The sequence below is a fragment of the Oncorhynchus keta genome, chromosome 20, assembly GCF_023373465.1.
Source record: "Oncorhynchus keta strain PuntledgeMale-10-30-2019 chromosome 20, Oket_V2, whole genome shotgun sequence".
Classification (NCBI taxonomy): Eukaryota; Metazoa; Chordata; class Actinopteri; order Salmoniformes; family Salmonidae; genus Oncorhynchus; species Oncorhynchus keta.
In genome coordinates this window covers 39,606,514-39,632,874 of record NC_068440.1, presented here as the reverse complement: position 1 = coordinate 39,632,874, position 26,361 = coordinate 39,606,514, and the positions used below count along the sequence as shown (strand labels likewise).

The 26,361-nt window shown below is 44.5% G+C and overlaps 2 protein-coding genes and 1 long non-coding RNA gene across 5 annotated transcripts; all 3 read left to right on the top strand.

Moving 5' to 3' along the window:
• The first annotated feature begins 283 nt into the window (after positions 1-283).
• On the top strand, positions 284-7,843 carry LOC127906019 (uncharacterized). 3 transcript variants are annotated; one of them, XR_008073517.1, is made up of 3 exons: positions 284-423; positions 1,108-1,337; positions 7,821-7,843. It is a non-coding gene; the product is annotated as an uncharacterized LOC127906019 (long non-coding RNA). The 3 variants fall into 3 exon arrangements; XR_008073515.1 differs by lacking the exon at positions 7,821-7,843 and adding an exon at positions 6,764-6,889 and having other exon boundaries at positions 1,108-2,645; XR_008073516.1 differs by lacking the exon at positions 7,821-7,843 and adding an exon at positions 6,764-6,872 and having other exon boundaries at positions 1,108-2,693.
• Positions 7,844-8,198: 355 nt separating this feature from the next.
• Positions 8,199-19,079, top strand: txlna (taxilin alpha). Its single transcript, XM_052472874.1, is given in 11 exon segments — positions 8,199-8,252; positions 8,542-8,633; positions 9,571-9,633; positions 9,636-9,743; positions 12,705-12,770; positions 12,974-13,102; positions 13,970-14,089; positions 14,579-14,653; positions 14,794-14,886; positions 15,317-15,412; positions 16,005-19,079. Coding segments are annotated over 10 exon segments (1,134 nt in total). The 5' UTR covers positions 8,199-8,252; positions 8,542-8,561; the 3' UTR covers positions 16,317-19,079.
• Positions 19,080-19,500: 421 nt separating this feature from the next.
• On the top strand, positions 19,501-26,361 carry eif3i (eukaryotic translation initiation factor 3, subunit I). The gene is made up of 10 exons (XM_035766174.2): positions 19,501-19,667; positions 20,213-20,305; positions 20,422-20,509; positions 21,048-21,113; positions 22,451-22,600; positions 22,839-22,966; positions 24,514-24,624; positions 24,744-24,833; positions 24,928-25,094; positions 25,476-26,361. The coding sequence occupies exons 1-10, from the start codon at positions 19,665-19,667 to the stop codon at positions 25,555-25,557; spliced, it is 978 nt and encodes a 325-aa protein (XP_035622067.1). The 5' UTR covers positions 19,501-19,664; the 3' UTR covers positions 25,558-26,361.

Here is a 26,361-nt window from a genome sequence, read left to right as displayed (position 1 = left end):
TTTCTGTTTGGAATAAAGCCTTTTTGTTGGGAAAAAAATCATTCAGATACGCTGGGCTGGCTCCCAAGTGGTTGGGCCTATGCCCTCCCTGAACCACCCATGGCTGCACCCCTGCCCAGTCATGTGAAATCCATAGATTAGAGATTTATGAATTTATTTAAATTAACTGATATCCTTATATGAACTGTAACTCAGTAAAGTTGTTCAAATTGTTGCATGTTGCGTTCATAGTCTTGTTCAGTTTCGAAACCGTGAATGTAATAAAAGTTTTTGTAGTTCTGAGTAGGGCGTTTGAACGACATATTCCACTTACCCGCAATTGTTAGCTATGCACTTCCGTTGTGCCTTGTGTATTTCCTGTCAAGGTTGGTAGGAGGAAAAGCAGCAGGCAACAGAGACGTGTATTTATAGAGTTGGAAGAAGGTAAAATCGTCGTTTTTATTTTCTAATAAATTACCTAAAGCTTATCCCAGCGAATTAATAATGACTGTGCCATATGAGGTGTCGTGTTTCTTTGGTTTGTTCCTCTCGCGTAGAGCCAAGCTAGAAAGCAAAATGCTAACTAGCGAACTTAGCTAGCTTGCGAACTCTTCTAAACGGCACTGTCATTTGTTAAAACTAGTTTCACTTTCCAGTAGCTAAGTTGTGTGTTTTGGTTGCTAATAGAAGGGGTATTTGTTTCACTTGCTTGACAAAGCTAGTGAGTTGATGACTTAACACAATGGTTAACTCTTCCACCGGCTAGCATATAGCTAGCTAGACTTTGGCCGTGTTGAAAATGTAACTTCGTCCACATTAATTCGTTGCTATGCTGGTAACTTAGCTAACTAACGTTAACTGTCGTTCGCCATTTCGGATACATTTTACATTAGTATAAGCGTGATTACTGGTGACCAGCTGACCGAAAGCTAGCTAACTTAAAGGTTTAACTAGACGTTTGGCAGTTACGTTTCTTGCTTTTTCTCAAGTGCAACATGTGTTTTATAATAGCCAGCGAACATTTGAATATTCGGATCTGTAACAGACGCGGCACAGTCAGATTTTTCCATATACAAACATAATGATCGATTACCATTTTTTTTATTTTTTTTTAATACTATGTTTCAGGCATTTCATCATGAAGAAACAGGACACGGAAGAGTCGGCCACGCAGGGCAGTGACGCGGCTCCACCACCTGGCACTGGAGAGATGGAGGGAAGCACAGCGGCAAAAGACGTTACAGATACTGTCAGCCCTAACGACGTTACAGATACTGTCAGCCCTAACGACGTTACAGATACTGTCAGCCCTAACGAGCCAGACAGACCTTCACAGATTGATGGGGCTGAAAGTTCAGGTAACGTGAGCACTGTGTCCTCGGTGACACTGGTTGTCACAGATGTGATGGAACTAGTAACACTAGTCAAATAAACCCATTTTCAATGTTTCTTTTGACAGGGTTGGCTATTTGTCACTATAGTTTTGAGTAGCTATCACATCTTTCAGCCACAACGTGTCAAGTTTTGCAGTATTAAAATAATGAACGTAACTCCACGTCTATTGCGCTAGGAACCTTCAACAACGCTCGTGACACTGAATTCCTGTTTACACTTTAGGGTTGGATATTTTCACGCTATTGTTATGAATGTTCCATCTGGAGAATAAATCACTCTTCTGATTGAAAATTCAAGCCTGATGCTAGCTGATCCTGATGAGCCATACATTAAATACATTTTTATCAGCCCTACATTAGACAATTCATGAGCCCAAGCCCCCCCCAAAAAAAACAAATGATTGTGCCGTTATCCAACACAGAAAAACATAAAAGCCCATAGATGTGGCTAGCTCTTAGCTCTCTTGGCTAAATAAATGAAACTAGCTTCGGTAGGTTCATCGTTTTGGGTGTGAACTGTATTGTTGGGACTGGAATTACGCACATCCTTCAAACTGTGATAAAGAAGGGAGAGAACTTGATTCTGGTGCAGCACATGCGTCCTACAAAAGTTATTTACTTGAACCTTTATTTGACTAGGCGACTCGGGTAAAGAACAAATTCTTATTTTCAACCCGGCCTGGTACCTGGTTCGAATCCAGGCTGCACCACATCCAGCTGTGATTGGGAGTCCTGTAGGGCAGTGCACAATCGGCCCAGCTTCGTCCGGGTTTGGCCGGGGGTAGGCCATCGTTGTAAATAAATATTTGTTCTTAACTGACTTGCCTAGTTAAATAAAGGTTCTTGTGTTGTTTTTTTAAATCTCCTAACCCAGCTGACGCTGAGACAATTTCTGCGCCACCCAAAGTTACAAGTATAGGCTAGTGAATTTGTTTTTCATTTGAAGTATAAATGGGCCTATTTGTATAATTAGGCTGACTCGTGTGTGGTATGTGTATATATATCTTTCATAACAGTTCCCCTGTTATTAGCCTACCTCTATGTATTGTTGCTTCCTTCCTCACTTTCAAATGTTAAATGAAAGTGTTTCATTGTCCTTACCTTCGTCATTCTAATGACATCCTTGAATAATATAGGACTAGAATTAGATGCACTTCTCTTCACAAATGGTTATGGGTCTGAATTAATAACTGCTATAGCCTACCGCCATCTGAATGGTTATGGGTCTGAATAAATAACTGCTATAGCCTACCACCATCTGAATGGTTATGGGTCTGAATTAATAACTGCTATAGCCTACCACCATCTGAATGGTTATGGGTCTGAATCTGGGTCTGAATTAATAACTGCTATAGTCTACCGCCATCTGAATGGTTATGGGTCTGAATGGTTATGGGTCTGAATAAATAACTGTTATAGCCTACCACCATCTGAATGGTTATGGGTCTGAATGGTTATGGGTCTGAATAAATAACTGCTATAGTCCACCACCATCTGAATGGTTATGGGTCTGAATGGTTATGGGTCTGAATTAATAACTGCTATAGTCTACCACCATCTGAATGGTTATGGGTCTGAATGGTTATGGGTCTGAATTAATAACTGCTATAGTCTACCACCATCTGAATGGTTATGGGTCTGAATTAATAACTGCTATAGTCTACCACCATCTGAATGGTTATGGGTCTGAATTAATAACTGCTATAGTCTACCACCATCTGAATGGTTATGGGTCTGAATTAATAACTGCTATAGCCTACCACCATCTGAATGGTTATGGGTCTGAATAAATAACTGCTATAGCCTACCACCATCTGCATGGTTATGGGTCTGAATTAATAACTGCTATAGCCTACCACCATCTGCATGGTTATGGGTCTGAATTAATAACTGCTATAGCCTACCACCATCTGCATGGTTATGGGTCTGAATTAATAACTGCTATAGCCTACCACCATCTGCATGGTTATGGGTCTGAATTAATAACTGCTATAGCCTACCACCATCTGCATGGTTATGGGTCTGAATTAATAACTGCTATAGCCTACCACCATCTGCATGGTTATGGGTCTGGGCCTACCACCATCTGAATGGTTATGGGTCTGAATTAATAACTGCTATAGCCTACCACCATCTGAATGGTTATGGGTCTGAATTAATAACTGCTATAGTCTACCACCATCTGAATGGTTATGGGTCTGAATTAATAACTGCTATAGCCTACCACCATCTGAATGGTTATGGGTCTGAATTAATAACTGCTATAGTACCACCATCTGAATGGTTATGGGTCTGAATTAATAACTGCTATAGTCTACCGCCATCTGAATGGTTATGAGTCTGAATGGTTATGGGTCTGAATTAATAACTGCTATAGTCTACCACCATCTGAATGGTTATGGGTCTGAATTAATAACTGCTATAGCCTACCACCATCTGAATGGTTATGGGTCTGAATTAATAACTGCTATAGTCTACCACCATCTGAATGGTTATGGGTCTGAATAAATAACTGCTATAGTCTACCACCATCTGAATGGTTATGGGTCTGAATGGTTATGGGTCTGAATTAATAACTGCTATAGTCTACCACCATCTGAATGGTTATGGGTCTGAATTAATAACTGCTATAGTCTACCACCATCTGAATGGTTATGGGTCTGAATTAATAACTGCTATAGTCTACCACCATCTGAATGGTTATGGTTCTGAATAGTTACCATCTGAATGGTTATGGGTCTGAATTAATAACTGCTATAGTCTACCGCCATCTGAATGGTTATGGGTCTGAATAAATAACTGCTATAGTCTACCACCATCTGAATGGTTATGGGTCTGAATTAATAACTGCTATAGTCTACCACCATCTGAATGGTTATGGGTCTGAATTAATAACTGCTATAGTCTACCACCATCTGAATGGTTATGGGTCTGAATTAATAACTGCTATAGTCTACCACCATCTGAATGGTTATGGGTCTGAATGGTTATGGGTCTGAATAAATAACTGGTTTAGCCTACCGCCATCTGAATGGTTATGGGTCTGAATGGTTATGGGTCTGAATTAATAACTGCTATAGTCTACCACCATCTGAATGGTTATGGGTCTGAATGGTTATGGGTCTGAATTAATAGCTGCTATAGCCTACCACCATCTGAATGGTTATGGGTCTGAATTAATAACTGCTATAGTCTACCACCATCTGAATGGTTATGGGTCTGAATTAATAACTGCTATAGTCTACTACCATCTGAATGGTTATGGGTCTGAATTAATAACTGCTATAGTCTACCACCATCTGAATGGTTATGGGTCTGAATTAATAACTGCTATAGCTCTACTGCCATCTGAATGGTTATGGGTCTGAATAAATAAGCATAGCCTACCATCATCTGAATGGTTATGGGTCTGAATTAATAACTGCTATAGTCTACCGCCATCTGAATGGTTATGGGTCTGAATAAATAACATCCTATAGTCACCTACCATCTGAATGGTTATGGGTCTGAATTAATAACTGCTATAGTCTACCACCATCTGAATGGGTATGGGTCTGAATTAATAACTGCCATAGTCTACCACCATCTGAATGGTTATGGGTCTGAATTAATAACTGCTATAGCCTACCGCCATCTGAATGGTTATGGGTCTGAATTAATAACTGCTATAGTCTACCACCATCTGAATGGTTATGGGTCTGAATTAATAACTGATATAGTCTACCACCATCTGGTTATGGGTCTGAATTAATAACTGATATAGTCTACCACCATCTGAATGGTTATGGGTCTAATATATCTAACTGTCTATAGTCTACCACCATCTGAATGGTTATGGGTCTGAATTAAGAACTGCTATAGTCCACCACCATCTGAATGGTTATGGGTCTGAATTAATAACTGCTATAGTCCCACCATCTGAATGGTTATGGGTCTGAATAAATAACTGCTATAGCCTACCACCATCTGAATGGTTATGGGTCTGAATTAATAACTGCTATAGTCTACCACCATCTGAATGGTTATGGGTCTGAATTAAGTGACTGCTATAGCCTACCACCATCTGAATGGTTATGGGTCTGAATGGTTATGGGTCTGAATTAATAACTGCTATAGTCTACCACCATCTGAATGGTTATGGGTCTGAATAAATAACTGCTATAGCCTACCACCATCTGAATGGTTATGGGTCTGAATTAATAACTGCTATAGTCTACCACCATCTGAATGGTTATGGGTCTGAATGGTTATGGGTCTGAATGGTTATGGGTCTGAATTAATAACTGCTATAGTCTACCACCATCTGAATGGTTCCTGGGTCTGAATGGTTATGGGTCTGAATTAATAACTGCTATAGTCTACCACCATCTGAATGGTTATGGGTCTGAATTAATAACTGCTATAGTCTAGGGACCATCTGAATGGTTATGGGTCTGAATTAATAACTGCTATAGGGACCACCATCTGAATGGTTATGGGTCTGAATTAATAACTGCTATAGTCTACCACCATCTGAATGGTTATGGGTCTGAATTAATAACTGCTATAGTCTACCACCATCTGAATGTTTATAGGGTCTGAATTAATAACTGCTATAGTCTACCACCATCTGAATGTTTATGGGTCTGAATTAATAACTGCTATAGTCTACCACCATCTGAATGGTTATGGGTCTGAATAAATAACTGCTATAGTCTACCACCATCTGAATGTTTATGGGTCTGAATTAATAACTGCTATAGTCTACCACCATCTGAATGTTTATAGGGTCTGAATTAATAACTGCTATAGTCTACCACCATCTGAATGTTTATGGGTCTGAATTAATAACTGCTATAGTCTACCACCATCTGAATGTTTATGGGTCTGAATTAATAACTGCTATAGTCTACCACCATCTGAATGTTTATGGGTCTGAATTAATAACTGTAGTCTACCACCATCTGAATGTTTATGGGTCTGAATTAATAACTGCTATAGTCTACCACCATCTGAATGTTTATGGGTCTGAATTAATAACTGCTATAGTCACCACCATCTGAATGGTTATGGGTCTGAATTAATAACTGCTATAGTCTACCACCATCTGAATGTTTATGGGTCTGAATTAATAACTGCTATAGTCTACCACCATCTGAATGGTTATGGGTCTGAATTAATAACTGCTATAGTCTACCACCATCTGAATGGTTATGGGTCTGAATTAATAACTGCTATAGTCTACCACCATCTGAATGGTTATGGGTCTGAATTAATAACTGCTATAGCCTACCACCATCTGAATGGTTATAGGGTCTGAATTAATAACTGCTATAGTCTACCACCATCTGAATGGTTATGGGTCTGAATTAATAACTGTATAGTCTACCACCATCTGAATGGTTATGCAGGTCTGAATTAATAACTGCTATAGCCTACCACCATCTGAATGGTTATGGGTCTGAATTAATAACTGCTATAGTCTACCACCATCTGAATGGTTATGGGTCTGAATTAATAACTGCTATAGTCTAGCCATCTGAATGGTTATGGGTCTGAATTAATAACTGCTATAGTCTACCGCCATCTGAATGGTTATGGGTCTGAATTAATAACTGCTATAGTCCACCACCATCTGAATAAATAACTGCTATAGCCTACCACCATCTGAATGGTTATGGGTCTGAATTAATAACTGCTATAGTCTACCGCCATCTGAATGGTTATGGGTCTGAATTGGTAACTGCTATAGTCCACCACCATCTGAATGGTTATGGGTCTGAATTAATAACTGCTATAGTCTACCACCATCTGAATGGTTATGGGTCTGAATTAATAACTGCTATAGTCTACCGCCATCTGAATGGTTATGGGTCTGAATTAATAACTGCTATAGTCCACCACCATCTGAATAAATAACTGCTATAGCCTACCACCATCTGAATGGTTATGGGTCTGAATTAATAACTGCTATAGTCTACCACCATCTGAATGGTTATGGGTCTGAATTAATAACTGTGGCTATAGTCTACCACCATCTGAATGGTTATGGGTCTGAATTAATAACTGCTATAGCCTACCACCATCTGAATGGTTATGGGTCTGAATTAATAACTGCTATAGCCTACCACCATCTGAATGGTTATGGGTCTGAATTAATAACTGCTATAGTCTACCACCATCTGAATGGTTATGGGTCTGAATTAATGGAAGGTTTAGACATTGCATATCATATAACAGTTCCATTTCACGATGCTGTTATTCAAAAAAAAAAAAAAAAAATCTAAATTATTTATCCTGGGTAAAGGGAGTGATTTGGGGTGGTAAATCTCAGTAGCTGTGCCACCCTTCAACCTTAGTACACATAAGCAGGACTGCACAGTGTCACTATGGCAGCAGCATGGCCATACAGCCAGTACAGTTAGCTAATGTTGTAATAGCATATTTGTCCTTCCCTTCTGTGTCTAGTGGGTGAGGTGTCTGCAGGTTCCCAGCACAGCAGAGTCTGCAGTCTCCCCGCGGTCCCACCCAGAAGAGCCTGCTTTGCTCCAGTCTCTATTCAGCCAGACAGTGTGGTCCCAGTCTCTACTATTCAGGCCCAGTCCCAGTCTCTACTATAGCAGGTAAGTCTGTATTCTAGGCCAGCGGAGGGGTGTCTGTCTCAGTGTGACATGGCTGAGGAGCTGAGCCGCCAGCTGGAGGACATCCTCAGCACCTACTGTCTGAGGACAACGGGGAAGAGTGGGTTAAGTCTGCCCAAGGCCAATCACAGTGCCCTGTGCTCATTCGGCCTGGCCAGTGAGAAGGAGCTGTACGTGAAGCCAGACAGATGTCAAAGGGAACGCCAGCACAGGAGGGAGAAGGTGAAGACTCAGGACAAGAAGAAGGTGAAGGGTCTGGGTAAGGACTGGTTCTGTTGCTCTGTCTGAAATCAACCCCTAGGGTGTATTCCTAGGTGCTTGTCGTTGGATCTTGGTGTAGGTCGGTGACCTCCAACCCTGGTCCTGAAGAACAGTATGGAGCTCTTACCCATCCATATTGATCACTAATATATCTAGCTGTCATCCATCAGATTCCTTTATTCATACAGGTGGTGGCTGGGTTTAGGACCAGGACAGTGTGTGTTGCTGGGTCCCTGTTGTGATGAGGTGGTGTTGCACTGAATGTCCCCCCATCCTGTGTGTTGCAGGTAAAGAGATCACCCTGCTGATGCAGACCCTGAATACTCTGAGTACACCAGAGGAGAAACTGGCAGGCCTCTGTAAGAAGTATGCTGATCTGGTTAGTAGTGACTCTAATAAAGTCTCTGGTGTGGTGGGTGTGTGTGGCACAAAGGCTGTTGGTTTAGTAAATTCACTTTTTATTTGTTTCATTTTAGCATGCTAGCAGCAGTCTTTTATATCTAGCCTCCATCTGTGTATCAGCCAGTAGTAGTTTGTCTCCTTTGTCTGTCTGTCTGGTCATCAGGGCAGGGCGGTCAACGGAAGTCTGACCTTCCATGGGGAAGAGTCGTGGATTTATTGCTGATTTATGAATATGTGATGCCGGTCTGTCCTGGGTGTCCATAACATGTGAGGTGTGATTACGTGACAGAGTCTGTATGTAACTGATCACAGTGGGTTGGTGTGACAGGCCTATGTGTTTTTAAGTCCTTTTCTGGATGTGGTTGATGGAGGGGAGGAGCCAGAGGGGGAGAGAGGCTGGCTGATAGAGGGGAGGAGCCCAGAGGGGGAGAGAGGCTGGCTGATAGAGGGGAGGGAGCCCAGAGGGGGAGAGAGGCTGGCTGATTCAGGGGAGCCCAGTGGGGGGAGAGGCTGGCTGATTCAGGGGGCCAGCCCAGTGGGGAGAGAGGCTGGCTGATAGAGGCCAGCCCAGTGGGGAGTAAGGCTGGCTGATAGAGGGGAGGGAGCCCAGTGTGGGGAGAGAGGCTGGCTGATAGAGGCCAGCCCAGTGGGGGAGAGAGGCTGGCTGATGGAGGGGAGGAGGCTAAGGACAAGGACAGTCTGTACACAGGCCAGCCACCCTTGGCAGCCTTGTTTGTTTCCCCCAGCCTTCATTTGTCTCATTGCCAGCCATTTTATCAATGGCTTTTCATTTAAGTGTACTGGAGTTTTAATGTTATATTATTATTATTAGTTCAACACTTAATAGTGTTTTTATAAATTAAACTCTAGTGTGTGTGTGTGTGTGTGTGTGTGTGTGTGGTGTAAGTGTGTAGCTGGAGGAGCAGCGGCACAGTCAGAAGCAAATGCGGGTCCTACAGGAAGAAACAGTCTCAGCTAAGTGCAGGAGACAGACCACCTAAAGAAGGAACACAGCAAGGCTATCCTGGCACGCAGCAAACTGGAGTCAGTCTGTAGGGAGCTGCAGAGACACAACCGCACAGTCAAGGTTGGCAGGATTCCCCAACTGGTGGCACCCAGGCCGAAAGTTGGCCCCGGGTGATTTAATTTGGGCCCCCAAAGTTTACCATTGATGTAAAAATACGTTTGTTCCAAAGTATTCCCACTCATAATAGAGAGATCTGATTGTATACAAATATATTAAGCAAGGTATGAAATTATGTTTTATTCAAATATCTGTTTGGGCTTCTTGCAGTTCAATTTGCAGTCTACAAATGATTCAAAATTATGTTCCGGTCATTGTTGACCATCTTCTGAAGAAAAAATCGCCCCTTGGCTGAATCTAGGTAATGTCCCTCCAAGGTTTACATTTTGAAGCTGTACCTTTTCACTTTGAGCCAAACCGGGCAGAGCTTGTATGTGCTGGCCACCACTGTTTTCCTGATTACACTGCTGGAAAGGACCGGCCAGCACAGTGTGGTGTAAGTCTGTATTCAGGCCAGCACAGTGTGGTTCGATTACAGGCGGTATTCAGGCCAGCACAGTGTGGTTGGTGAAGTCAGTATTCAGGCCAGCACAGTGTGGTGAGAAATGAAGTCTGTATTCAGGCCAGCACAGTGTGGTTGGTGTCAACGCTGTGGTATTCAGGCCAGCACAGTGTGGTTGGTGTAAGTCAGTATTCAGGCCAGCACAGTGTGGTGAGCAAGAGTCTGTATTCAGGCCAGCACAGTGTGGTGTCTAGTGTAAGTATTCAGGCCAGCACAGTGTGGTTGGTGGAAGTCTGTATTCAGGCCAGCACAGTGTGGTGGAAGTCTGTATTCAGGCCAGCACAGTGTGGCGTAAGTCTGTATTCAGGCCAGCACAGTGTGGCGTAAGTCTGTATTCAGGCCAGCACAGTGTGGCGTAAGTCTGTATTCAGGCCAGCACAGTGTGGCGTAAGTCTGTATTCAGGCCAGCACAGTGTGGCGTAAGGTCTGTATTCAGGCCAGCACAGTGTGGCGAAAGTGGGGTATTCAGGCCAGCACAGTGTGGCGTAAGTCGTGGTATTCAGGCCAGCACAGTGTGGGTAAGTCAGTATTCAGGCCAGCACAGTGTGGCTGTAAGTCGGTATTCAGGCCAGCACAGTGTGGGTAAGTCGGTATTCAGGCCAGCACAGTGTGGTGTAAGTCGGTATTCAGGCCAGCACAGTGTGGTGTAAGTCGGTATTCAGGCCAGCACAGTGTGGTGTAAGTCGGTATTCAGGCCAGCACATGGTGGTGTAAGTCGGTATTCAGGCCAGCACAGTGTGGTGTAAGCGGGGTATTCAGGCCAGCACAGTGTGGTGTAAGTCTGGCCATGCACAGTTGTGGTTTAATCTGTATTCAGGCCAGCACAGTGTGAATCAGTCATAGGTCAGACAGACAAGTCAGGGAGGTGCAGTTTCAAGACGGGAGATGACAAGTTGGACACCAATGTGGTTTTCCTGTGTGAAGAAGGCTCAGATCAACATGACAGTGTTGCCATTGATGTAAAAATAAAAAAATAAACATTTTCTTGATAATTCAGAAATACACACGTCTCCAATCCCCCAAAATCATAGACTCTCAAACTGGAATCATGTTTGTAAATTGTATCATCAATTATTGACAAAGAGCCTTAAATATCACATTAATTTACACTTTCATTCAAAACTTTGGGGTCACTTAGAAATGTCCTTCTTTTTGAAAGAAGAGCACTTTTTGTCCATTTAAAATAACATCAAGTTGATCAGAAATACAGTGTAGACATTGTTAATGTTGTGAATGACTATTGTAGCTGGACACGGCCTGACTTTTTTTTATCTACATAGGCGACAGAGGCCCATTATCAGAAACCATCACTCCTGTGTTCCAATGGCACGTTGTTTTAGCTAATCCAAGTTTATCATTTTAAAAGGATAATTAATCATTAGAAAACCCGTTTTGCAGTTATGTTAGTATAGCTGAAAACTGTTTTCCTGATTAAGGAAGCAATAAAACGGTCCTAGAAGGATGAGTTCAGAATCTGGAGCATCAACATTTGTGGGAGCGATTACAGGCTCAAAATGGCCAGAGTTGAAGACCTTCTGAAACTCATCAGTCTGTTCTTGTTCTGAGAAATGAAGGCTGTTCCATGCAAGAAATTGGCAAGAAACTGGCCATCTTGTTCAACGCTGTGTACTACTCCCTTCACAGAACAGGCAAACTGGATCTAACCAGAATAGAATGAGGATTGGGAGGAGCCTCACAACTGAGCAAGAGGACAAGTACATTAGAGTGTCTAGTTTGAGAAACAGACACTTCACAAGTCCAACTGGCAGCTTCATTAAATAGCCTCCCACAAAACACCAGTCTCACTTAGCGAAGAATCAGCCTATGCAGGGGATTGGCTGACTGTAGAGCCTCCCACTATGCAGGGGATTGGCTGACTGTAGAGCCTCCCACTATGCAGGGGATTGGCTGACTAGAGCCTCCCACTATGCAGGGGATTGGCTGACTGTAGAGCCTCCCACTATGCAGGGGATTGGCTGACTGTAGAGCCTCCCACTATGCAGGGGATTGGCTGACTGTAGAGCCTCCCACTATGCAGGGGATTGGCTGACTGTAGAGCCTCCCACTATGCAGGGGATTGGCTGACTGTAGAGCCTCCCACTATGCAGGGGATTGGCTGCAGGATTAAGTTGGCGAAGAGCAACTGTCGACTGCGGTGAACCTGATGACTTTTGATCACCATGATATTTGTCAAGTTTTGTGCAGTCGACATCATAGACGCAAGTCTGAAAATTTTATCCCTTGAAAGGCGGTAACCAATGATGCTCAACGACTTGACAAATGTGATCTGCTCCGATGCTCTTACACATTCCAAAAACTAGAAGATGAGTCTTCTAGTTCTCTGATTGCTAGGACCATATCTTTGTGAACCAAAACGTTTTTTATTTTTAATGATTTATGAAGTAAACAACTTTTTTGAGTAAAATGGAGCTGTGCATTTTAAACCTAACTTGCTCTTGTAGGAGGATGGGACACAGCGTGCACGCGTGGAGGAGGAGAAGAGGAAGGTGGTGACATCACACTTCCAGGTGAGCCACGAGCATTGTGTGTAAAGAAGGGATGAATCTCTCGTCTTTCCTTGATTTATTGCCACAATCTTCTCCCAATGAGTGTTGAGAAGTAGGCCAAGAATCAAGGAAGTACTAATGACTTTCACCCCAGGATTAACCACTTCCTGGTTGTCTGTCATGATGTAACATCCTCTAGTTCCTGTGTGTGTGTGTGTTCCCAGGTGACTCTGAATGACATCCAGGCCCAGATGGAGCAGCATAACGAGAGGAATGCCAGTCTGAGGCTGGAGAACTCTGAGCTGGCAGAGAAGCTCAAGAAACTCATCCAACAGTACGAACTACGAGAGGAGGTGTGTTTTGGAGTGGGGAGAGTGGTGGGAGTGGGGAGAGTGGTGGGAGTGGGGAGAGTGGTGGGAGTGGGGAGAATGGTGGGAGTGGGGAGAATGGTGGGAGTGTGGAGAGAATGGTGAGTGTGGTATGAAGTGGGGGGAATGGTGGGAGTGGGGTTGGGAGTGTGGAGTGTGGAGAATGGTGGGAGTGTGGGGTTGGGAGTGTGGAGAATGGTGGGAGTGGGGTTGGGAGTGGGGAGAATGGTGGGAGTGTGGAGAGAATGGTGAGTGTGGTATGAAGTGGGGAGAATGGTGAGTGTGGTATGGAGTGGGGGGAATGGTGGGAGTGTGGTGGGGGGGGAATGGTGGGGGTGGGGTGGGGGAATGGTGGGGGTGGGGTTGGGAGTGTGGAGAATGGTGGGGGTGGGGTGGGGGTGGAGTGGTGGGGTTGGGAGTGTGGAGAATGGTGGATGGTGGGAATGGTGGAGAATGGTGGGGGTGGGGTTGGGAGTGTGGAGAATGGTGGTGGGAGTGGGGTTGGGGTTGGGAATGGTGGGGGTGGGGGAGAAATGGTGGGAGTGGGGAATGGTGGGAATGTTGGGAATGTGGGGAGAATGGTGGGAGTGGGGTTGGGAGTGTGGAGAATGGTGGGAGTGTGGAGAATGGTGGGGGTGGGGAGAATGGTGGGAGTGTGGAGAATGGTGGGAGTGTGGAGAATGGTGGGAGTGGGGAGAATGGTGGGAGTGGGGAGCAGACAGGAGTGCTGCAGCTCTGCCAGGAAGGACATGGACATTTACTTGCATAACTAAAGCACATAAGGTGCAACTTCAGAAAAGGTCTAACGATGTTCTGGTCATGTGAGTATTATAACCCCTTGTCCTCTCTCAGCACATTGACAAGGTGTTCAAGCATAAGGACCTGCAGCAGCAGTTGGTGGATGCAAAGCTACAACAGGCTCAGGAACTGCTCCTGGAGTCTGAGGATCGACATCACAGAGAGAAGGACTTTGTGAGTAACAATTGAATATGGTTGTTTGGTGAACACTCAAGTCAAGGTGTTCAACTCAATGACTATATCATGTGGGATTAGAAACTGGGTGGTTCGAGCCCTGAATGCTGATTGGCTGAAAGTATACCATGAATATGACAACATTTACTTGTACTGCTCTAATTACCTTTGGTAACGAGTTTATAATAGCAATAAGGCGCCTTGGGGGTTTGTGGTATCTGGCCAATATACCACGGCTAGGGGCTTTTCTTAGCCATGGCGCAACGCCCCCCTCGTGCCTTATTGCTTAAATCAAACCCACAACTCTTTATTTTGGTCTTCTGATGTCTCTCCGGCTCTTGAAAGAAGCGGTAGAGTCACAGAGGATGTGTTAGGGTTGATTTCATGTTAGTCTCCTCTTCTCTCCAGCTGTCTGGCTGTTGAAGGAAGCGGTCGAGTCTCAGACAATGTGTTAGGGTTGATTTCATGTTAGTCTCCTCTTCTCTCCAGCTGTTGAAGGAAGCGGTCGAGTCTCAGAGGATGTGTGAGCTGATGAAGCAGCAGGAAGTCCATCTCAAACAACAGGTATCTTATTTAAGAACGCTCTCAGATGCATCCACTCTGTCCCATCTCTGGTAAACAACCAGCTGGGAAGTTAATGTGTTGGAACTGACCTTCCTCTCTTTCCCTGTTTCCCCTCCATCCTTTCCCGTCTGCCCATCCAGCTGTCCTTATACACAGAGAAGTTTGAGGAGTTCCAGACTACTCTGTCCAAGAGCAATGAGGTGTTCACCACTTTCAAACAAGAGATGGAGAAGGTGAGTGTCTGTCACACATCAGCAGAGATCTCAGAAGATGGTCTGTCTTGGTTGTAGTCCGCGGTCAGAAGATGGTCTGTCTTGGTTGTAGTCTGTGGTCAGAAGATGGTCTGTCTTGGTTGTAGTCCGCGGTCAGAAGATGGTCTGTCTTGGTTGTAGTCCGCGGTCAGAAGATGGTCTGTCTTGGTTGTAGTCCGCGGTCAGAAGATGGTCTGTCTTGGTTGTAGTCCGCGGTCAGAAGATGGTCTGTCTTGGTTGTAGTCCGCGGTCAGAAGATGGTCTGTCTTGGTTGTAGTCCGTGGTCAGAAGATGGTCTGTCTTGGTTGTCGTCCGCGGTCAGAAGATGGTCTGTCTTGGTTGTAGTCTGCGGTCAGAAGATGGTCTGTCTTGGTCCATGGTCATGTGACCCTGTGTGTGTGTGTGTCCGTAGATGACGAAGAAGATCAAGAAGCTGGAGAAGGAGACGACCATGTATCGTTCCAGGTGGGAGAGCAGCAACAAGGCCCTGCTGAACATGGCTGAGGAGGTAGGCTGGGTTTTACACATTGAATGGGGCTTTTCTATTGGTGTGTCTGTATTTTGTGTTTTGTTGGGAAAAGTATGAAACATTAGGAACATTCTTGATACACACACGAAACTGTTGAGTGCCAAAATCTCAGCAGCGTTGTAGTTCTTGACACAAACCGGTGCGCCTGGCACCTACTACCATAACCCAGCACTTAAATATATATTTTTTGTCAATTCGCCCTCTGAATGGCACATATAGACAATCCATGTCTCAAGGTTGAAAAATCATTTTTAACCAGTCTCCTCCCCTTCATCTACATGTCTCCTCCCCTTCATCTACATGTCTCCTCCCCTTCATCTACATGTCTCCTCCCCTTCATCTACATGTCTCCTCCCCTTCATCTACATGTCTCCTCCCCTTCATCTACATGTCTCCTCCCCTTTCATCTACATGTCTCCTCCCCTTTCATCTACACTGATTTGAAGTGGATATAACAAGTGACATCAATAAGGGATCATAGACTGACTAGGTGAAATGTCATGGGGAGAGCAGGTGTTCTTAATGTTTTGTACACTAAGTGTAAGTTTGTGTATCTGTGTGCCTTCTGTAGAAAACTCTGCAGGACCGTGAGTTTGACAGCCTCCAGGGGAAGGTAGGGAAGTTGGAAAAGCTTTGCCGGGCGCTGCAGAACGAACGCAACGAACTCAGCAAGAAGGTTCAGGGCCTGAGCACCGGCCCCGGGGACAACAGCCCAGGGGCTGAATCCCCTTCCCTACCCCCCACAGACTCCCAGGAGCCTAGCCCAGACCCTGACACCACCACCCCTAGCTCCCCAATACCCTGCTCCCACGGCTGCCACTGCGGCCCAGAGTTGGACACTGAGAACCAGGCCTGTGCAGCCACCCTCACTGTCCAGGAATGAGACCTCTTTGCCTGGGCAACACCGCTCAGTCTCCCCTTCACCAACTGATTACCAACTACCAGCCTGCAAGCCAAGCCACTATTTGTGGGAGTTAAGAGTGTGGGTCTGTATGATTTCCCCCAGAGTTAGATAAAGTTGTCCCCAAACCACAGATCTAGGATCAGATTCCCTTACGTCCAACTTAAAACCAATAGGGTGGTGCAAGAACATCTGACCCTGGGTCTGTAGTCAGTGAGCAGCTTCTACCTACTCTGGTGGCTCCTGGAGAGTTGAAGGTGATGATGATGATGGTGGTGTCAGTCAGGGACGATTATTGGAGGTTCTTCATCCTGCGTGTTTTGTTTTTTTGGTATTTTTTAAAAATTTTCCTTTGAGACTAGTACACAAATGTTCATGGAAATCACAGCTTTTATGCGGGGCAAAGCAAGCTTAAAAAAAAGAGGCTTCATCCCAAATGGCACCCAATTCCCTATATAGTGCACTACTTTAGACCAGAGCCCTATGGAAGCCTATTCCCTATATAGTGCACTACTTTAGACCAGAGCCCTATGGAAGCCTATTCCCTATATAGTGCACTACTTTAGACCAGAGCCCTATGGAAGCCTATTCTCTATATAGTGCACTACTTTAGACCAGAGCCCTATGGAAGCCTATTCCCTATATAGTGCACTACTTTAGACCAGAGCCCTATGGAAGCCTATTCTCTATATAGTGCACTACTTTAGACCAGAGCCCTATGGAACCCTATTCCCTATATAGTGCACTACTTTTCACCAGAGCTCTGTTGGAATAGGGTGGTATTTGGGACACTGGCTGCTTAGGAAGGTAAATCTACAGTAAAGATGTTGGGACAGGAGGGTATTTTGTGTGTGTGTGTGTGCTTGTCTCCATCAGTCCCTCTTTTTCGTGTGTGTGCGCGCGTCCGTGTGTCTGTCAGTCATAGAGGTTAAGATGTAGTGAATCTGCAAATGTACGGCCACAGTTAAACTTGAATTCTAGGATTTTTATTTTTTCTTCTTCTTATTATTTTTTAAAGTTGAACACACTGAAAGCATGGCTAACTCATCAGCGCATGTCGGAATCACCTGACCTTTCGTTCGGTACAGAGAGCAGAGTGTATATATCTAGGTTGGGGATAATCTTGCAAAAGGGGTCACTTTTCATTCCATTTCAGACCTTGTTTAGGTCCAGAGGATCAAAACATTTAAAGGGATGGTGTAGATATTCTTTATGAATCTTGCAGTATCGTTGGATCCACACAAAATGCTCTTAGACCAGGGTTTTATTCACGAGGAACCAACTGGAAGCAAATGGGAGGGGGGGGGAGAGAAATGAGGAGGGACCTGAGCTGAATTTGTCCAACAAGAAAATAGTTTTCATTGCTAAATGTTTTCCGCTTGTTTGGTTTTGGGTTTGCTTCTTTATATCAGTGTTGGGTTTTAATTCCGTTCAATAGTTTTCCATTTGGAATTTGCCCCCGACTCTGCTTTATATCATACTGTACTTTGGACCTCCTTTATGTTGCACAGCAGAGTTTGTACCCTGTATTTGTTTGACATACAACTGTTAAAAATATATATATATCTAAGGAAGAGTCAAAACACCGCTATATATATACACATAAAAAAAAATATTTTTCTTTTTTAAGTTTTCATTTTAAGCATTCATTGACCAATTTGACGTTCCTCCTCATTCCCACAATATGCAAGTATTCATTCCACACTCGTATGACGTGCTTTTCGATGTCATTCTACAACCGGTTACAATGTAGGATGTTTTAACGTTTTCATGCTGGCTGTCTTTGCGAACATGATCGTTTATGCTTCAGGATGTATAGATTCCCACTGAAAACGGATGTGGAAATGTACTGACACAGGTGGCTACCAATGATACTTTCTCTATTCCGTGTGTCTTTCTGAGAATACATATCTTTAACAAGATTGTAACTCACCTTGGATAGTTTTGGTTCAATCAGGTCAAGTAAAATACGTTTAAACAGATTTCTATGCAACCTTAGCATTGTTATCTAGTTCTGTGTCAGTTTGATTTGAGAAGCACTTAACTGAGAATGTATTATCAACTCCCTTTCCCACTGGCCTGGGTGGGGTGTGTTCACTAGGAACCAAATGTTAGCGAACAGAATCTAACGGGGAGGGACCAACCTGAATTTCTCCCAATAGAAACTCACATTTTTGTTGCAAAAGGTTTTTCCTGTTTGTGAGACTGTTTGTGCTACATGTTGAACCTGAACCTCAGTGGTTAATTGCAAATTCTTCCTTCTATATAAACCGTGTCACAAAACAACTTGCTTATTTTCTCTGTACTGTGTAGTGTTATGTTGACACAATGTGTATATGCTGTGGTGCGGTCAGTGTGTTCATACTCTCTGGGGGGAACATTCAGTTTTCACCATCAGAGTTATGTTGGAAGAATGATAGCTTTATTGCAATGAAAGTACATGAATCATTTCTGTAGAGTCTATCCTTGTTAGCATCACATGTCTTCCTCGTTTTAGTTTGTAGTGTTGGTCTGGCTCTGGGGGCTGCCGTTTGAGGAATGCAATACTCTTCTTTATTACATTAAAAAATAAATAAAGACTGACTAACTTTCCTGAGCTTCAAATTGTGTTTTAGGGATTCATCCATGTTGATTAAGAACCCAAGATGGTTTCTCTTATTTTGGGGTTTTCCCCATTTTATTTTCCATGTATTTTTCTTACCCCTGTATCCTTAATGTCTTGCTAATTAAAATATGTACATGTTGTGATTTGGTCATTGGTCTTTATTTCTACCCCCCCTTTGCAAGTACTTTTGAGACGTTGACCATTTCAAAAAAAACTTTTAACTAGGCAAGTCAGTTAAGAACAAATTATTATTTATAATGACGACTTAACCCAGAAGACGCTGGGCCAATTGTGCGCCGTCCTATGGGACTCCCAATCACAGCTGGTTGTGATAAAGTCTGGACTCGAACCAGGATCAGTAGTGATACCGAGATGCAGTGCCGAGAACCACTGAGCCAATACCTTTTAACTTGGTAACAATGTACAATTCACTGCAGTCTATCGCTGTACAACTTCTTAAATTACCTGAGTATTTCCAATGTTTTTCTTTACATCCTTAATAGTTTATCCCAGTGAATATCTAAACTAGACACTGGGGGGCACTTTTAGCCTGAGCAAAATACGCCATTTAGAATGTTCAAGGGGTCACTGCTTGACACGGAAGTACTATCGCTCCTTTTCCGCCTTTGCCCCGGCGCTGAACAACACGAGTCTTCATCCTTTCTCGTTTTTGTGGCACATATAACGATTACAACGGATAAAGCGACCAGTGTAAAGCTTCGGCTATGGTGAGTATATATTAGAACTGCTTACATTTGATTAGCCAATATGTTCTGAACTTCAGTGAAATTGTCTAGAACGTCGGCGGTTTATGCCAGATAGCTCGATGGTGGCTAACTCGTTAGCATGAAAAGGATGTTGCGTTGTCAGTCGAGCTAGCTAATAGTATAATACAAGCTGGCAAGTACATCGAACATGCGGCGCCTTTTTGGTTGATCATTTTATGACGCTGGTCATCCCCAACATTGTCGATGTTAAGCATAATGCTAATAAGTTATTATTTGGTTGCCCCATATGTGTGATTGCTTCTCCATACAGTCAATGAGCCGCCCGTTAGCACATAGCTAGGTAGCAAGTTACTCCCATTCTCAATAGTTTAGAAGATTTAGATACTAGCTTGCTAGCCAGCTATAAACGTATCTTTGTCTTCTTTTCGGTCTCGTATCTTTAAATACTGGTTCAGTTAGCAAGCTGCTAGTACTAGTAAAAAAGCTGGCAATATTAAACTGTCTGTGCAGTTAACTATAACATGTCTTATTCTTATGCCTTCCAGAAACCCATCTTGCTACAGGGCCATGAGAGGTCTATCACACAGATCAAATACAACCGAGAGGGAGACTTGATATTCTCTGTGGCCAAAGACACGGTAAATAAGAAATTATAGACAACACAGAAGAATGCCATGTATGTAGAAAATATATCACTCGTCCACCAGTAAGTTGAACAATTCACATTGTGTGTGTGTGTGTGCTTTATTCACAGGTAGCGAACGTGTGGTACTCTGTGAACGGGGAGAGGCTTGGAACTTACAATGGACACACTGGAGCTTTGTGGTGTGTGGACTGTGACTGTATCCTTTTACTCAAGACCTCTTAACAGCCATGCGCGCCGTGGTACAAGTTACCATTTATAATGGCCATCATGTCAAATGAACAACATTTTAAACTTAATTTGAAGCCCTTTCCAAAAATGAGAATTTTTACAGCAACAAAAATAAAAATGTTTGTCTGAGGATGGTGCTGGACCATCAAAGAAAAGGGACAGTTTGATGAAAAAGCTTTAAATAAAGGTCTGGGTGATGTTTCTAGAAGGGTCATTGAGTGTCGGGGGTTTTGATTTGGGTGTGTATGATGTTTCTAGAAGGGCATTTTATTTAGTTAGTTAACCTTTATTTAACTAGGCAAGTCAGTTAAAAAATAATTTCATATTTACAATGATGGCCTACACCGGCCAAACCGGGACGCCGCTGGGCCAATTGTGCGCTATAACTGCTGCGCGAGCCCCATTGAGTGTTGGGATTTTTGTTTCGGTTCCTTGTTATGGGCAACATGAATTTACAAAGGGGTTAGGCAATAGGATTGTTGGTTGTCCTTAACTTAAGCTCTCAGGGGACACCAAGAACGTGCTGACGGGATCGGCAGACAACAGCTGCAGACTATGGGACTGTGAGACTGGTAGGTGTGTGTGTGTGTGTGTGTGTTTGAGAGAGAACAACAGCTGCAGACTATGGGACTGTGAGACTGGTAGGTGTGTGTGTGTGTTTGAGAGAGAACAACAGCTGCAGACTGTGAGACTGGTAGGTGTGTGTGTGTGTTTGAGAGAGAACAACAGCTGCAGACTATGGGACTGTGAGACTGGTAGGTGTGTGTGTGTTTGAGAGAGAACAACAGCTGCAGACTATGGGACTGTGAGACTGGTAGGTGTGTGTGTGTTTGAGAGAGAACAACAGCTGCAGACTATGGGACTGTGAGACTGGTAGGTGTGTGTGTGTTTGAGAGAGAACAACAGCTGCAGACTATGAGACTGGTAGGTGTGTGTGTGTTTGAGAGAGAACAACAGCTGCAGACTATGGGACTGTGAGACTGGTAGGTGTGTGTGTGTTTGAGAGAGAACAACAGCTGCAGACTATGGGACTGGTAGGTGTGTGTGTGTGTTTGAGAGAGAACAACAGCTGCAGACTATGGGACTGGTAGGTGTGTGTGTGTGTTTGAGAGAGAACAACAGCTGCAGACTATGAGACTGGTAGGTGTGTGTGTGTTTGAGAGAGAACAACAGCTGCAGACTATGGGACTGGTAGGTGTGTGTGTGTTTGAGAGAGAACAACAGCTGCAGACTATGGGACTGTGAGACTGGTAGGTGTGTGTGTGTTTGAGAGAGAACAACAGCTGCAGACTATGGGACTGTGAGACTGGTAGGTGTGTGTGTGTTTGAGAGAGAACAACAGCTGCAGACTATGGGACTGTGAGACTGGTAGGTGTGTGTGTGTTTGAGAGAGAACAACAGCTGCAGACTATGGGACTGTGAGACTGGTAGGTGTGTGTGTGTGTGTTTGAGAGAGAACAACAGCTGCAGACTATGGGACTGTGAGACTGGTAGGTGTGTGTGTGTTTGAGAGAGAACAACAGCTGCAGACTATGGGACTGTGAGACTGGTAGGTGTGTGTGTGTTTGAGAGAGAACAACAGCTGCAGACTATGGGACTGTGAGACTGGTAGGTGTGTGTGTGTGTGTGTGTGTTTGAGAGAGAACAACAGCTGCAGACTATGGGACTGTGAGACTGGTAGGTGTGTGTGTGTGTGTTTGAGAGAGAACAACAGCTGCAGACTGTGAGACTGGTAGGTGTGTGTGTGTGTGTGTGTTTGCGAGAGAACAAAAGATAACTCCTTTTGGTGCTTGGATACCTGTATGTGTGTTAGCGCACGGCTGTATGTGACTGGGGTTTGTTGAACAACTTCCTGGTTTGTGATGCAACTGTGTGTGTGTGTGTGTGATATGACCCCTCTCTCTCTCAGGTAAACAACTAGCCATGTTGAACACCAGCTCGGCTGTGAGGACCTGTGGCTTTGACTTCAGTGGCAACATCATCATGTTCTCTACAGACAAGCAGATGGGCTACCAGTGTTTCCTCAACTACTTCGACCTACGGGACCCCCAGCAGATCGGTAAGTAGTGTACACTTCAGATTAGTATTAAAACAGGATAGAAACTGCTGTTTGCAGGTAAAGCTGAACACAACATTGTGATAACTTTCCCTTGCCTTCTAATAGGCTTTCCGGGTTGTCCTTTAGATCCGAATGTATATATCTGAGGATGTTTCTTCCTATCTTTCCCACTATCTCCCTGCCACTCTCTCTCGCTCTGTCCATGTCTCTCTCTGTCCCTGTCTCTCGCTCTCTGTAGAGGACAACCAGCCATACCTGACGGTGCCCTGCGCTGAGTCTAAGATCACCAGCGCTGTGTGGGGGCCTCTGGGAGAGTTTGTTATTGCTGGTCATGAGAACGGGGAGATAAACCAGTTCAGCGCCAAGGTGCACACACTGACACATTAACACACAACACTGAAGCATGCATGAGAACACCAGCTGTTCTGGATGATTGTGCGATAACGCTCTCGGTAGTCAATGTGAGCAAGACCTTTAAACAGGTCAACATTCACAAAGCCACAGGGCCAGACGGATTACCAGGACGTGTACTCAGAGCAAGCAGCCCAACTGGCAAGTGTCTTCACTGACATTTTCAACCTCTCCCTGCTCGAGTCTGTAATCCCGACATGTTTCAAGCAGACAACCATAGTCGAAGGTAATCTGCCTAACTGACTCACCATGAAGTGCTTTGAAAGGCTAGTCATGGCTCACATTAACAGCATCCTCCCGGATACCCTGACCCACTCCCATTCGCATACAAATCCAGAGATATCGCACTCCATACCTCTCTTTCCCACCCGGACAAAAGGAACACCTATGTGAGAATGCTGTGCATTGACTACAGCTCAGCGTTCAACACCATAGTGCCCTCAAAGTGCATCACGAAGCTAAGGACCCTGGGATGAAAAACTCACTCTGCAACTGGATCCTGGACTTCCTGACAGCCCCCACCCACCCAGGTGGTTACACCAGCCCCCCCAGATTGTAAGGGTGGGTAACAACACATCTGCTACGCTGATCCTCAACACGGGGGCCCTTCAGGGTTGCGTGCGTAGTCCTCTCCTGTACTCCCTGTTCGCCCACGACGGCGTGGCCAAACACGACTCCAACAAAACCATTTTAAGTTTGCTGACGACACAACAGTGGTAGGCCTGGTCACCGAAAACGTTGAGACAGCCTATAGGGAGGTCAGAGAACTGGCAGTGTGGTGCCAGGATAACAACCTCTCCCTCAATGTGAGCAAGACAAAGGAGATGATCATGGACTACAGGAAAATGGGGCCTGTTCGACCTGCCATTAACATCGACGGGTCTTTAGTGGAGTGGGTCGAGAGTTAAGTAGTTTCAAGTTCTTTGTTATCCACATCACCAACAAACTATCATGGTCCAAACACACCAAGACGGTCTTGAAGAGAGCACGACAACACCCTTTCCCCCTCAGGAGACTGAAAAGATTTGGCATGGGTCCCCAGATCCTTAAAGTTCTACAGCTGCACCATCGAGAGCATCATCACGGTTGCAGTATGGCAACTGCTCGGCAGGCACTACAGAGGGTGGTGTGTGGGGCCAAGCTTCCTGCCATCCAGGATTTATCTACTAGGCGGTGTCAGAGGAAGGCCCCAAAAATTGTCAGACTCCAGTCACCCCCCTTCCTTCATTTTGTTTTGACTCGGTACCGGTACCCCCTGTATAGAGCCTTGTTATTGTTATTTTATTGTGTGACTTTTTACTATTTTCTTAACTCCTCTTGAACTGTTGTTTAAGGGCTTGTTAGTAAGCATTTCACGGTAAAGTCTACACGTTGTATTCGGCGCGTGGGACAAATAAAGTTTTTTGACAGTTATTGAAGACAGAGGAGAGAGAAGTGGATAATCTAGTACCCTGCAGGACATCATTATACTGACAGTATTGTCTCTCTGACGTGTGTTGCAGTCTGGAGAGGTGCTGAAGAAGGTGAAAGAACACAACAAACAGATCAACGACATCCAGACCTCCGTTGATCTGACCATGGTCATCACCGCATCTAAAGACTGCTCCTCTAAGGTATCCGGGGATGACCGCCCAGTGGAAGAGTGATGGACTGGGGCTTCTTAACTAGTTGAGTTCAACAGCTGACTGCCTATATAAGTACTGTCTGACTGACTTGTCTGTCTACCCCACAGCTGTTTGACTCTACAACTCTAGATCACATCAAGTCCTTCAAGACTGAGAGACCTGTCAACTCTGCCGCCATCTCCCCCATCATGGACCACGTAAGACACTCCAGACAACCACTTATGTCACAGAACATTTCTGCAGCACCTCTTTATCCCAGAGCTGACCTTTTAACCCCTGTGTGTGTTGTAGGTGGTGATGGGAGGAGGTCAAGAGGCCATGGAGGTCACCACCACCTCCACCAGGATCGGCAAGTTCGAGGCCAGGTTCTTCCACGCAGCTTACGAAGAGGAGTTTGGCAGGGTCAAGGGTCACTTCGGACCCATCAACTGTGTGGCGTTCCACCCAGACGGCAAGAGGTAAGGTCCAAAAGGCACTAAAGAATAGAACTTGATTATCCTTCCAAGTGTAGCACACAGTCCTCGACCTAAGAGTCCCCACTGGCGCTGCTGAATAGCTAGCTTTTTGGTGACGCGACTGGTAAGACGCTTCGTGGAAAGACGGTCGTGTTTCCAGGGTTCTGGGTTGGAGCTTTGGTTGTGAGCTGAAACGGGGGAAGCGGTACTTGCTAATAAGCCAGCATTTGTGACGGAAATGAGTTGCCTTGTGATAAGACAAATGTATATTTAATTGGTGATCATTCTCAGCTCTCGTTGTATGCAAGTAACAGTTTTGGGTTCCATTTTGGAACTCAATCGTGTCTCTGGAAAACAAACCTGTCTTTTGCCTCTCGTCTTCAGCTACTCCAGTGGGGGAGAGGACGGCTATACGAGGATCCATCACTTTGACCCTCAGTACTTTGACTTCGAGCTGGAGGCGTAAACAGAAGACCAGCAGCGATACTCTTCTTTTTCTTTTTTTTAGCTGATAACACCAGACAGGAAACAATAACAGGACACCAGGGGTGCATGTCAATACTCTGTAGTAGCCTCCTCTCCTGATCTGAGGACGCAGGATAGGGACAGCAATAATGGTGCTGGATGGACTACCAGGAATTGTTTGTTACTTGTTCAGTGGTTTTTATATCTGTGATGGAGAGAACACTGAAGACGATTGAGATGCACCTCTAGTGATGGGAGGGGGGACATTAAGGCCTTTGAGAATTATTTTGGCTGGTCATCATAAATCGTCTGGAATGTTTGGATTGCCACAGCTGACAGTATAGAAAGCAAAATTAATAAAAAATGTACCCTTGGTTTTACCCTCACCACCATTCCAGTGTATCTAAACTGATTAAACAAATGGATTTTGAGCTAAATTGATGAGTTTTATTGCAGGGTTTGTCTGTGTACATGTAAAGGGTACTATCCAAACCTGAAAATGGTGATGAACCAGGTTTCCATCCAAGTGAAGTACATGTTGGATCTGTTTTAAGAATTGTGAGAAATACCATCATGGGGCGAATATTGGTTAAAGTTAACATGTGGTCCTCCCACTAACTGCACGCTTTCCCGGCTTGTAGCTAATATGAAGCCTATGAACATGACAGGGCAGCGGTGAGACTGATTCGCCTTTCCAACGAATAGAGGGCCTTGTTCTGATGACATTATCGAAGCTTGCTGTTTGACAAATAATCTCAGCTGTTGTCCATACTTAGGATGGAGCCATTAAAACTCATTTAATCAA